At 36.2% G+C, this 13,871-nt stretch overlaps 1 protein-coding gene across 2 annotated transcripts in view; it reads right to left on the minus strand.

The window, feature by feature from the left end:
- Positions 1-443: 443 nt before the first annotated feature.
- The window catches only part of LOC141550985 (V-type proton ATPase subunit S1-like protein), a 29,011-nt gene continuing 15,583 nt past the window's right edge, over positions 444-13,871 (minus strand). For both annotated transcript variants that reach the window (XM_074282162.1, XM_074282163.1), the window contains 3 exons: positions 6,596-6,646; positions 4,836-5,076; positions 444-2,751 (listed from right to left, as the gene is read on the minus strand). In XM_074282162.1, the coding sequence (XP_074138263.1) occupies positions 2,446-2,751; positions 4,836-5,076; positions 6,596-6,646 (598 nt within the window). In that variant the 3' untranslated portion in view covers positions 444-2,445. The remainder of the gene's footprint in view (positions 2,752-4,835; positions 5,077-6,595; positions 6,647-13,871) is intronic.

The raw sequence follows: 13,871 nt of genomic DNA on the forward strand, positions 1-13,871 counted from the left end.
CAGTATCTTGCCCATAATAGGCAATTAATAAATGCTAGGTATTATTACTATTATATACCCCTCATCCCATTATTCATAAATAATCCCTTCATGATTTAGTATTCTTCATGAGTTGGTATAGTTGAGAAGAAAATCATTAACCATTTATCTGCTGGTGAATGAATCTTTCTGATTTTAGCAGCTTGCCCTTGGGCTCTTAATCAGATTTTATAATTGATCCGTTGGCTCGAAAGTTTTCCCTTCCAGTAAACTTTTCAACTTTTCTGACTTCTTAACTCCAATTTGAGATATTTAATGTCTCTAGATTATCTTGAAATTTGAGCCTGTTTGATTGAGATCAGTTATACCAAATTCCTCAATGCAATTTGTCCACTTGGACTCATCGCTAGATATCCAATTCTCTGCCTCCATTTTCTTTCACCCATAGATTTTAGATCACAAACTACATTTTAAAGGTTTATTTGCAAGAGAAGAATATACATATTCAGGAAAAAGATATAAGAAGTAAGTAACTAAAAGTGCAATTAACCCAAAGAGATCAAAGAGGAAGAGGTTTTATATGTGCAAAAAAATATTTGTAGCAGCTTTTTTTATAATGACAAAGAACTGGAAACCAATTGTGGAATGGATGGAAAAAAATGATGTTTCATGAATATAACAGAATATTATTTGACATGATGAAAAAGACTATTTCAGAGAAGTCTGAGAAGATTATAGTAACTGATACAGAATGAGATGAGCAAAATCAGAACAATTTATACCATGATATCAACATTGTGAAAATGAACCATTTTGAAAGACTTGAGAATTTAATTAAATGATCAACCATGATTCCAGAGAATCAAGCCTTCACAGTGAGGTAATAAATATGCAGAACTCTGTTTAATTAAATAATCAGTCATAATTTCAGAGAACCTAGCCTTAAGAGTGAGGTAATAAATATGCAGAATGAGACATACATTATATAGACCTCAATAACATGTAAATTTGTTTATTTTGACTATAATTATAAAAGGTATGGAGTGGTTAAAAAATTTAAATGCACATTAAAAAAACTATAATTGGCCAGAGAGATGAAGTAATACTTTAGCTTTCTGATGTAATCTTTAATAAAAATCTCCTTCAGTTTTCATGATTCTTTCTAGTCCAGGAGCACACATTATAATATTTCACTCCCCCATGGCATCACAGAGAAAATTCTTGCCTCCTCTCCCCCGGACCCTAAACCTTCTACAACAGACCCACATCAGTTTAGTTTTACCCATCTGGAAGTTCTGAATCAAGCTTATTCATGTATTGTAAAACTCCTAGCTCAGTTAGGCAAGGAAAAAGCCTACTAATTGCATGGGAGATTTAGAGATGTTCAGACCCACATTTCTACATAATCACTGGTTAATTTCCTTCATCTGTGTCTGAAACATGTAAAAGACAAGGAAAATAAAACAGTTTACAGAATGATATAACAAGAACCCAGAATGTCTCAACCAAGATAAATAGCAGCAGGTACAGTCTTATAGTAGGCAACTTGTTTGAGGAAATAAAAGGTAAAGAATGTCTTTGACCACTATTCAGAAATATCAAATCCACCACCTGTTCCCACCAGCATAGCTTAATTCATATGATCTTTGAGATTTGAAAGCTTTGGGGTTTTCTAAGAATCTCTTATTAAAAAGTAAAAAAAAAAAAAAAATCCTATGAAGGAATTGATTGAATTGATAGAATTATCAAGAAGGGGACATGTAGGCAGAAGCAAGAGAGGAGAAGAGGCTTTATGGAAGACATTAGAGGTGTCAAATAAATTTCCCCATTTCATAATTTTGCTATAGAGCTGGCCCTGAATAGCACATCCAATGTCAAGTGGTCAAGAAAAGCAGAATAAAACACTGATAGATTTTGAAGTCATCTTTTCTATAGATGTCGATGGAGATTTCAAAGCTTTTTCTAAATGGACTGTTGAGAAGACAAGAATGGTCCCCAGTTTACATGGCTTCCTCCTTTTTGGTACCTTTTTGAGGTTCTTTAAATATATATTTAGTGGAAATATATGGAGGCAGAAAACTTGTGTTCAAATCCCAACTATCGCCTTTAATAGCTATCCAGTGTTGGACAAATCCCTGCATAGTTTTCTCATATATAAATGAAGAGGCTGGACTCAAATGTCCTTTTTAACTCTAGACTGGTAATGATATGCTCACTTTCTGTGGCTTCAGCGCAAGCTTTGGACCACATGATCTCTTTTCCGGAAGAAGCCTCCTTCAAGGTTCAAAGGGCATTTATAACTAAGCAGAAAAAACAGGAATTTCTTTTTTTTTCTTTCCTTTTCTCTTCTTTTCCATTAAAATCAAGTCATCCTGTTAAAGCCTTTAACTAATTTACAAGTAAAATTACACCAAACAGCAAAAACCAAGCCCGCAAGCTGTTGGAGGTGGAGGAAGAGGAGAACTATTATACATAAATGTTGCAGTTGTGTGGGCTTCTCAGTTCATGGCAGTCGTGCCCATGGTTCCGCAATGGCTCCTTCTCTTCAGCAGCCACATCGAGGTCTTTCATGGGCACAAAGTAGGGGGGCGATGCTTTGTGGTCATAGTGCCTATCGAGGGACTTCAGGTGGATCAGCATGTGTAGGGCATAAGCCAGCACCAGCAGCAAGATCAGGGACATAGCCAGGCCCATCAGAATGGCTGGGGAGAAGAACGAAGCACAGTCCCTGGCATAAGAAAATTGGCCCTGCTTGACATTAAAACCTTGAATCTGTCAGGAGAAAGAAAAGACCTCATTGGATCTCTCTGTTTCTCTCACAAGAACCACGCCACAATCTACACTCATATTCCAAGCTGGAGAGCTTAGGGTGAGACTGGTTCATAAAGGCCATCTCTATCAGGAGAGGCGGTGTTCATTAGCTGTGTGACAAGGCACTTAAGTTCTCTATGCCTCAGTTTCCTCATCTGTCAAAACAGAGATAATAATAGCACACCTCTCAAGATTGTTGTGAGGATCAGCTGAGATATAAACTTAAATTTTTATATTAGGACTCCACATGATATTTTTCCATATTTAGAGCCATTCAGTTTCATTTAAAATCATTTCTGCCATAGTACCTTCTGAAACACATTTGGAAGGAAAACCTGGTCCTACAAAGCCAAACTTGCTCAGAATTTTATTCCGGGTTCAGTGGTATCAATAACAATGATGATGATAACTAACATTTATATAGTTTACCATGTGCTTCACACTGTACTAAGTACTTTACAATTAATATCTCATTTGATTGATGAAAAAAATGAAACTGTCTCTAATCATATGAAAAGGTGTCCCAAATCATTATTGTTCAGAAAAATGCAAATTAAGACAACTCTGAGATACCACTACACACCTGTCAGATTGGCTAAACTGACAGGAAAATATAATGATGAATGTTGGAGGGGATGCAGGAAAATTGGGACATTGATACATTGTTGGTGGAATTGTGAATACATCCAGCCATTCTGGAGAGCAATTTGGAACTATGCTTAAAAAGTTATCAAACTGTGCATACATATCCTTTGATCCAGCAGTGTTTCTACTGGGCTTATATCCCTCCTTACAGAGGGTAAGTGACTGAGGGCAGGGTCATAGAGTATCTGAGCAAGTATCTGAGACTTCCAGAACTTAAGCCCAGATCTCTAGTGACTATTGATTTTCTATCTCTCTCTGTTTTGGTTTCTCTGCTGTCTTAGCCTCTCTCTCTTTTCTCTGTCTCTCTGTCACTGTCTCTTTTTCCCCATCTCTCATCTCTCTGTCTTGTCCCCTCTCTGTGTGTCTTGCTCTGCTTTGTTTATGTCTGTGTGTGTGTGTGTGTGTGTGTGTGTGTGTGTGTGTGTGTGTGTGTGTGACTCTGTCTTGGTCTCTCTGTCTGTGTGTCTCTGTCGGTATCACTATTTGTCTCTTAATTTCTAACTCTGTCTCTGTCCCTATCTTTTTCTATCTCTCTCTTTTTCTCTGTTATTTTCTTTCTTCCCTCAAATTAAAAAAAAAAATACACAAGAAAAAGAAGAGCAGTAGGAGGAAAAGACCTTATACTGTCCTCAGGAAAGGCAGAAGTTGGAGTAAGCTCCCCTGAGTTATAAATAAGATAATAAGTTAGATAAGTGTATTTAGACCCTTGCCTAAATAAAGATAAATAGGACTGAAAAACTTAATAGAATATTTCCTCCTCTCTAACTGCAGTATGAAAGGAAACCTCTTTGCCCTGGGTGCCTTTGCCCAAATATTGCTGAAAACCTCTCGGGGGTATTTTTGGCCTCGTTCTCACCACCTTCCAGACTGACACATCCATGCTCACACTAAATGGCCACTGAGTTTGTCAGCCCACAGGAGGCCTTCTTATCTTCCCTTCCACATGCAGAGGGGCCTCATTTCCCAGAAGGAAAGGAAATGCTTGTCCAACAAGTGCTCTGCCGGGAACGGGCCTCTTCACTCCAGGATGTGACAGTCACTGGGCTTCAGATCCCAGTCCCGTTTTGTCTCCTCTCGGGCTGATTGACATTCCTCCCTGATAACTATTTAGTGCCTGAATGGAAAACTGATTTCTTTAAAGCATGACCTTTAAAAATGGAATGGGGGTAGAGAGAGGCAGAGGGGAGATGGGAGGGGATGGGGGAAGAGAAAAGGTCAGTCCTATATTCCCTCTCATTTATTTTTTAGACAATAAAGGCAAAATATCAACTGTTTTTAAAGCTATAGATCAAGACATCTTCCATCCCTAATCCAAAGCACAGTATTTCAGATAGTTCAATCGACCTCAACATGCTGTGGCCGATCAATGCAAGGATTGTCATTTTGAGCCAAATTATTACCTGGAAATCAATAAAAGTGACTTCCCATAGCCTTGAGATGTCATTTGCGGAGCTGGGCACCAAGAGCGCATCGTATCTCTGCATACTGCTGACATGCTGACAGTGATAGGAATACTTTGATGGAGCATGAATTCGAGTTGCCTTAAAAGTTGCTTGGATTGAATTATTATAAAGAATCTGAACTCTATGTAAACTAAACCAGCTCTGGACAGACAATCTATTATAGTTGATCAAGATGAATCTGAAAAGAATTTCAAAACCAAGAATTAACAGAGAATGATGTTTGAATTTTGTCTAGTTGTCTTCTAGGGATGGAACAACAGCACCCTCTCTTGTCATGTGAAAGAACTGACTTTAGGAAAAGCCTTCAGACCTGGTAGCTGAAGCAGCCTCTAAATTCTTCCTTTGATCTACCTTGGAAAAGGAGAGAGGGAAGGGGGAGGCAGAAAGAGAGAGAAGAGAGGAAAGAGAGAAAGAGACAGATAAACAGACAAACACAGAGACAGAGACAGGGGGGAGAGAAGGGGAGAGAGAGAGAAAGAGAGAGTCAGACAGAGACAGAGAGGGGGGGAGGGAGAGAGGAGAAGGGACAGAAGGAGGGAGGAGGAGAAAGACAGACAGAGACAGACAGGGAGACAGAGACAGAGACACAGAGACAAGAGACAAAGAGAGAGGGGCAGACAGACAGATAGAGAGAGAGATACTGAGACAGAGAGAAGAGAAGAGAGAAATGATGGAGAGGGAGTGAAAAGGAATGAAAAAACTCAAGAAAACTGAAAAAAAAAGGTGACAGTTGTTTTTTTTTTTTATTTTGTTTTGTTTTGTTTTGATTTTAAGTCAAAACTTCATATAAAGCAAAAACCATCATTCCTGTATAAAAATGGATCTGTGTTATGTTTGGCCATTTGCATGTAGCATAGCTTTGAAAAATCACTAATGCTGCTTTCTCATCCAATAAACCTTTGTGACCTATTATCTAGCTAGACCAGCTATCAGGATTACTGGAGCTCCCTCTGGTGATAGGCCAACATTAAAAAGGGCAAAATTTAAAAGTTCTCCTCTAGAATCAAATACATCTGGAAAAGACCTTGAAGATCAACTAGCCCTGTTCTCTGCTCTCTTTTATAATTTATTCTCATAAAAAACCTATCCAAATTTGTTATTGTTTATATCAAAAGCCACCACTTATCAATATAAACCAGCAATACCAGTTCCACTTAGGTCCTTGGTATCTCCAATTATTCATTTTAATTAGTCATCTTCTTTAAATATATTTACATATGTGAGTACATAGGGGTACTGCTATAACCCACCCCATACTCCAGCCTCCATATACACATAGAATTTACTTATAGATAATTGCCTATTCCTCAGCAGTCTTTCAGATTATAGACACTTTTTACTGTCACCATCAAATGCTATATATGAGTCTTGCCTTGTATGGCTCAATGATCAATGCTATATAGAACAATTCATATAGTCACAGCATTTGTCCTCCAGCAGCAATCAGCCTGAGGTTAAAAGTTATCATTGACATGCCTGTCACTATGAGTTGGTGATAGCGATAAAAAATATGAATGAATATATCAGAAAGAAACTGAAAACAAAAACAACTGCTACTGGAGAACCCCATGGGGCAGAGTTATATTCTTTTCTGTAATGAAGTATGTATAACTTTTCTTGTTCCTTTGTTCCCATTAAAGAACTACTAAGATGAAAAGAGATTAAAAAAATTATGTATTTTCTAGCCTAAAACATACCTGATGTCAAGTCCTTTTAAATTGTCAATATCACCAAATTTCAGGGAAAGCCTAGGAAAAAGAGTAAAACATATTAAATATCAAATTGAAATAAAAGAAATTGAAATGGGAAAGGATGAGGCTTTTAAAACATAAGGTAAAATTATTATATTTGAAACAAAGCAAGGTAACCCAGGCATAAAACAGTGGTTAAATGTTGCTTGGTTTAGTACCAGACGAGAAGACACAATAGAAGTGGGTTTCAGGTTGTTTCAGTTGAAAAAAAAAAAAAAATCAGCTACTGTGAAACCTGATTAGTTATAGTCCCGTCAATTTGAGACTGAGACTGAGCTGAAGTTTACTTTGATCGCTTACCTGGGGGGAAAAAATCTTTGTTCAGCAAATTAATGTTATACCAAGATTATTAAGGCAATATTGTACCTCCTTAAGGGACCAAATAGTTTTCAAGAGCTTTACAAAGACCCATCTATGAACTGATATGCTAATCATTCTATAGTGGGAGTGACTAGATGTGGGCAATATGGAAGTTAATGAACAAGAAAGAAAGTAGAAAAGCAGATATAAGAATAAGGTAGAGAAAAAGAAAAAACATTCTTAAGCATACTAGGCACTATCCTAAGAACTAAGCAAATATTATTTCCTTTGATCCCTAGAACAACCGCTAATATTATTATCCCCATTTTGCAATTGAGGAAACTGAGGAAGGCAGTCACACAGCTAGGAAGTGTCTGAGGCGAGATCTGAATCAGGTCTTCTTGGCTCCAGATTTAGTACATTATCCTTTATACCATCTAAGTACCTCAAGTAGCGTAAATGAACAAGGGATTAGATCAAGCAAATGCAAGAAAAGCACCACTAGATCCAGATCTGTGGTCAGTATATGGCAAAATAAGAGAACCACATGAACAGAACATGACTAGACCATGATGATACAAGGTCGAGTTATTTTATACTGTATACTCAGCCTTTATTGCTGGGACTTGTGACTTCTGAAATGGAGATCTCCTCCTACTTGTATTATTCTGTCAGAGAACCAAGTATTAAAAGGGGATGAGATTCCAATTCTTATAGATTCTATTCCTTTTTATATGGGTGCACACATTTTATATGGGTAGCTTTATTTGATTTCTTTCCCTAATATTTATGTGGTTTCATTGCTTGGTTAAATGTTTTTGCTAATAGATTGTGGGGGCAGCTAGGCAACACAGTGGATTGAGGGCCAGGCCTGGTGTCAGGAAGTTCAAATCCAATCTCAGACACTGATTATTTATGTGACCCAGGGCAAGTTACTTACTCCTGTTTACCTCAGTTTCCTCATCTGTCAAATGAAATGGAGAAATAAATGGTAAATCATTTTAGTATCTTTGCCAAGAAAACCCCAAATGGGGTCATGAAGAGTCGGACACAACTGACAAATGACTGAACAACAAAAAATGGATTTGTGTCTAATATGGTCTACTAAGAGAGAATAACCTGATGGTATGCTCAGGTACTAATTTCATAATTGATTCTTCCCATACAACCAAAATGAACCTGGAAAAATTTAGAGTTATTATAATTCTTATCTATTTTCAAAAATTAAATCTATAAAAGGACTTCTATTTGAAGCAGTTTGTTCCTTCAATATAAATCAATATGTATAATGAAAAACAATTTAATTAAATATCCACTTAATTAAACATTCACAATAAGTAGAGCATCATGGTAAAAAAAAATATATAAAATTTGAATAAAAGACAAATCCTAACTCCACTGAGTTTCTAGTCTAGTCAAAAATTATTTTGAAAATATCATAATCCAAGTACTTCATTTATTCAAAGTGCCTTCCCCTTATTCTCCCAAATTTTTGAAGCTTTAATTGCTATAATGCAGAAATTTTTTACCAACAGAAGTCTAGGATTATTATGGGGTTATTCCCCCTAAACTCCAGCTAGGCAGCTCATGGAATGCTATCTACTATTTAAAAAACCATTAGATTTCATGATCCACTAAAGCCAAGGAAAACGCAATATCCACTCTGAATACCTTCAGGCTCCCTGTTCTCATGAACTTACTAAGACCCTTAATTTCCATGAGAATCTAATAGCATTTAAGATTAGACACTGGGAAAATAGGATTACAAATTAACAGATGGAAGGGACCTTGCATATCATTTAGTCAAATCCTCATCTTATAAAGGAGAAAACTGAGTACCCAGGAAGTTGAATATGTCCAAGATCACAGAAGTGCCAAGTGTCATAATGAGCATGCAAACTCAGGACTATGTATTGTGACTTTAAAGCCAGCATTCTTTCTACTGTTCTGTGCTGGGATGCAAGCTAGCAAGCCTGTTGCATGTTAATAAACAAGCATATGGCCTGTTTTATGAATTTTACATCCAGAAGTAGTGGACCAGAATAATTTGAAAACTTTAAACTTTCTAAAGCATGTCTTTCCCCTTTGCCAAGTCACTCTTAAAGCCAAATTCTGGCTTTTCCAAGATCTTGCTGCCTAAGCATGAACTTTAGCCTTGCTGTGTTTGGTATTCTGCCCTCACTTTTTCAAAGAAGATTCCCTTTGTGATCAAGTGACAACAACCATCCTCTCCCTGAACATTTTATACCAAGAGAAAAACATGGTCATTTTTGTAAAAATCACACATTTTTACCTTACATGGATATGTTTGCTTTGCTTTGTCCTTTCACTACAATGATTTTTAAGAAAACGAGATTCTGAGTCACTTTCTTACCAATAATGGTAGCAGTGTGTCACTACAAAGAATCTGAATAATCAAATGCATTAGACTCAAGCCTTCCTGGAGTCTCAGCTCCTCTAAGAATCTCATAGTATAACTCCCTTCTGCTTCTAAGTGAAATTTCTACCAGCACATTACAATGCTAGGGAAAGGGAAGCATTCCCTTGATGGGAAATCAAGGGCAACCAAACAACTAGAATCAATGTCATGAATTAAAGTTTGTCCAACAGGTAATTAAGTATCCTCTGTGGGAATGATAGGGTTAAAGTCCAATTTCAGTTTACACATTCTAGGACTTCAATGTATCTGAAAGTTCATCAATGGCATAGTAGAAAGAATTCAGGATTTCAAACTTAACTTGAAATTCCAACACAGAAAATTATTAGCTTTATGACCATGAGCAAGGCACTTAACCAGTCAGATGTACTAGAGAACCCCCATCTAGTTAGCTTAACATTTTAGGGTACAAAGGCATTTGCCCACCTGTTACCCATGACTAGCCCATTTCCTCACATAATCCAGGCACTTCCTGGATGATATGTTTCCCTTCTTGCATGTAAGTTATTATTGGCCTTCGAATTCCATTTCAGGAAAACTTCTTGGCTGTGTGACACTGGGCAAGTCACTAAATTCCGTCTGTTTCAGTTTCCTCAACTGTAAAATAGGAATAATAATAGTATCTACTTCTCAGGGTTGTCTTGAAGATCAAATGAGATAACATTCATAAAACCTGGCATATAGTAGGCACTTAATAAATGCTTGATCCTTCCCCCTTAACCTCTCACAGCTTCAATTTTATCACTTATATAATGGGGATTATAATACTTATAGCACCTATCTCATAAAACTCTTATGATTAAAGAGCTTTGCAAACCTTAAAATACTACGGTCACAGCTCATTCCTGTCTTCTTATGCAGGATGATTCTTCTTCATGGCCCTTCATAATATTCCATCAGTTCATCTCAATATTAAGTTAAAAGGTAGAGAATTAAGCAGATTTTTATAAGCTGATTTTCTTTTTCAGATTGTATTTGGACAAAGTAGAAATAGCTTAATCTTCCAGAGAGAATCTACCAAATATTCTGGGGGATTCTCTTCTAGTTAGCTTAATATTTTAGGGTACAAAGGCATTTGCCCATCTGACACACATGACCAGCCCATTTTCTCATACAATCATGCACGACCTGGATGATATCCTTCCTTTCTTGCATGTCATTATTGGCAAAATGTTATGACCTTCTTATGTCTACCTTCTGTCTCTATATTGCCCTTTGATTCATCTACAATTATAATTCTTCACATGCTGAAGTTTTCTATAAATTGTGGTCAAATTGTTTCTCTGGGAAGATAAAAGTGCCCAAATAATAACTTTTTTTTGTGTATGTCAAAGAGCAACTTGGGATCATTGAAATTGAAGCACAGTTAGTTAAGTTCAATTCAGCCTATACTATTCCTTCTATTCAATTAAGATCATAGCTCATTTTCCATGTCCTTGTCTATAATTTCTCTAATGATGAACTGACTCAATAGACTAACTATTCATCTGTATATAATAATCCAAACAATACATAATTTTTATCCCTTTGGTTTTCCCATGTAGACTGCTAGACTAATCTCTTCCAAATAACTGAGGAATCTCATTTAGTAATCCCTGTCATATTTTGGAGTTTGATGAAATCAACAAAATGTTATCCACCAATAATTTCTTTTGGGTGATGCTCAACATGCTCAGAATAACATTTCTATTTGGATCCTTTTCAGGACATTGGCTAACAACTTTGGTGAACATGTCTCCCCCACCTGAAAACTTAACCTAAGGATTATTAGCCAATATTATTTATTTTATTATATATTTCAATAAATCACACATGGTGGATCTTTGTTTACATGGGAGACTTTCTCTGGAAAAGCTCTTAAGGATTTTGTTTAATAGAACCAAATATGTTTTAGTTTAGTTACTGAAACAGAGCAGGATCCTGAATTTTCATATAGTAAATTGTGTGATTGTAAAGGTATAACCTGTCATAGGAAAAAAAATCCTTTCTCAAAAGCTTTTCTTTTTCATATTTTTCTTCAAGGTTATCTTGACTCTTTCAAAGTTCAGAACACACTCATAAAGATTTTATGCAGAGGAAAAAGTAAATATATAAGTCAATAGTTACTGAAGTTACTTTGGTTGCCATATGGGAGAATATGATTCCTTTTATTTTTTTTTTTACTAACCATTGTGCTTCCTCCACCATCAAATATGTTGAAAATTGTTCCTGCAATGCTTTTAAAATTGTGTCACTTCTTATATGTTCATATATAGTCTAATCCACATTTGCTTCCTGTATTTGCTTTCTATGATAAGAACCGTATCAGATTCTTCACATACCACAAATGGTACTCAGACGTTGAAGTTGAAAGATAGTGGTTTTTCTATTATTGATGACGACAATAGTTAGTTGTAAAAAAAATACACATCATTTTACAAATCATTTCCCCTTAACCTCTACCCCCACTAAACTCTCCCTTGTAGACTAAGAAAAAAATAAGCAAAACCAACAACAGGGACAATATTGATTCATTATAATACCACATTTTACATCCTAAGTTCCTCTGCCTTCCTAATGAAAAGAGAGAATGAAATACATTTCATTACTGGTTTTGCAGACCCAATACTATACATTCCAACTAATTAGAACTCAACTGCCTTCTGACATGGTAAGTGGTTTTGGGAATTTGGTTTGGTTTTGTCTTTTTATCTCCTTGTTTCATCTATAAAATTCTAGGAATAACAACTAGATTTGCAAAACACTTAATATCTCATTTCATCCTCATGACAATCCTGAAAGATAAGTGTTTATTATTATCCACATTTTACAGATGAGCAAAGTGATGAGACAAAGAAGCTTTCTGTGGGGTCATGCCTCAGGTTAGATGTGAAACAGGTCCTCCTAACCTCAGGTCCACCAGTCTCAGTTGGCCCATTGCCCCAATTAGTTGCTTTTAAAAAGTAGCTGGGTTTCACTCCAAATTTTGTATCCATTTATTTTTTCCTTCTTTCTTCTTCCCTTTTCTGTAAGGCAATATTATTCACAATCTTCCACCATCCTACTTCATAACAATTTGTTAATGGCAGACCTCCCCTACAGGATTAGCTTCAATTGTGGTCACCACAGTTTAAGGACATAATTAAGATGGAAAGCATTCATGAATGGTGAAAGAACCTGAGCCCTATAAGAGGTTTGTCTAACTGATCCTTTGTGGCCTGGACAAAAGAAATCTCAGATGGATGCAACAAATCAATATTCAAGATTTTATATTTTGGAAGGTTGTCATGTACAAAAAAAGATTCAATTTGATCTGTTTGGTCCCAGAGGGCTGAGCCAAGACCAATATGAGGAAGTTACAAAGAGACCAAAATGTGATGTTCTCTTTCTCTAAATCATAATCATTCTCTTGGGGCAGGTTTTCTTGGGGAGCTTCTGGAGGCAGCCTTAGTTTCAGTTCAGTTCAACAATCCCAAAATGCAGCCAGGAGTTAAAGTCCTTTACTGTCTCTTTCCAAATCTCTCCAGCTCCCTCTGAATCCAAAGCCTCCAGCCAGCATGAAGATAGATGTGGAAACTGATTTTATGAAATGCTTCCCAATTAAAGCTTTCCCAAACTGGAGTGGTAAGGTCATAATTCCTTGGATGTCTTCAAACAGAAACTGGATGGCTCTTTATTGGGAATTATATAGTGGAATTCCTTTTATATATCAGTTAAACTAGATAGCTGCTAAGGTCCCTCTCAATTCTCCAGTTCTGTAATTCTGTGAGTTTATAGAAATTATAGACATGGCATTTCTTTTGGCATCTCTGTCTCCCTGTGTAGCAAGGACCCAATAATTTCTTGGTTACGTAATTTGGAAGTTCTTTCCATTTTTTCATTGTGGCAATTTTTCATATTGACTAAACTTCTTCTATAGAAAATTTATGATTTTATTATTATTAACATAATTATTATTAACATAAACAAAAGCAGTAATAATAATGAAACATTATATATGTGTCCTTCATTATTATAAATCCTTCAGGGCTTCACTGTATTTCAGTAACTCTGAATTTTCTTAGGTAATGCCAGTCCTATGAAGATAGAAACTCTCCAAATGTAGGCAGTGGATCTATCATCTTAAATCCAGGCTAGTTGAATTCAGAGAAGCTCATCACTAGGTTGGCAGCTGGAAGATAAATTTTCTGACCATATTAACTTTCAAAAAGCATCTACCAAATGACTGTGGTATTATTAATTCACTTTGGTGAAGAGAGTATTCATATCAAAGAAACCATGACTCCTCAAAGTGTAAATAAATTAATTTGTAGAGCATTTAACCAAGTAATAATGAGAACTTTCTCATGTATCACTTCATTTGATTTCTATGATAGTTCTATAAGGAAGACAGGATATTGTTATTTCTTCTTTCTTCGCCCTCCTCTTCCTTTTCCTTCTCTTCTTCCTCCTCCTTCTTCTATGCTTTCTTCTACTTCTTCTATTCTTTCTTCCTCTTCTATTCTT

This window comes from Sminthopsis crassicaudata, chromosome 1 (assembly GCF_048593235.1).
Source record: "Sminthopsis crassicaudata isolate SCR6 chromosome 1, ASM4859323v1, whole genome shotgun sequence".
NCBI lineage: Eukaryota > Metazoa > Chordata > Mammalia > Dasyuromorphia > Dasyuridae > Sminthopsis > Sminthopsis crassicaudata.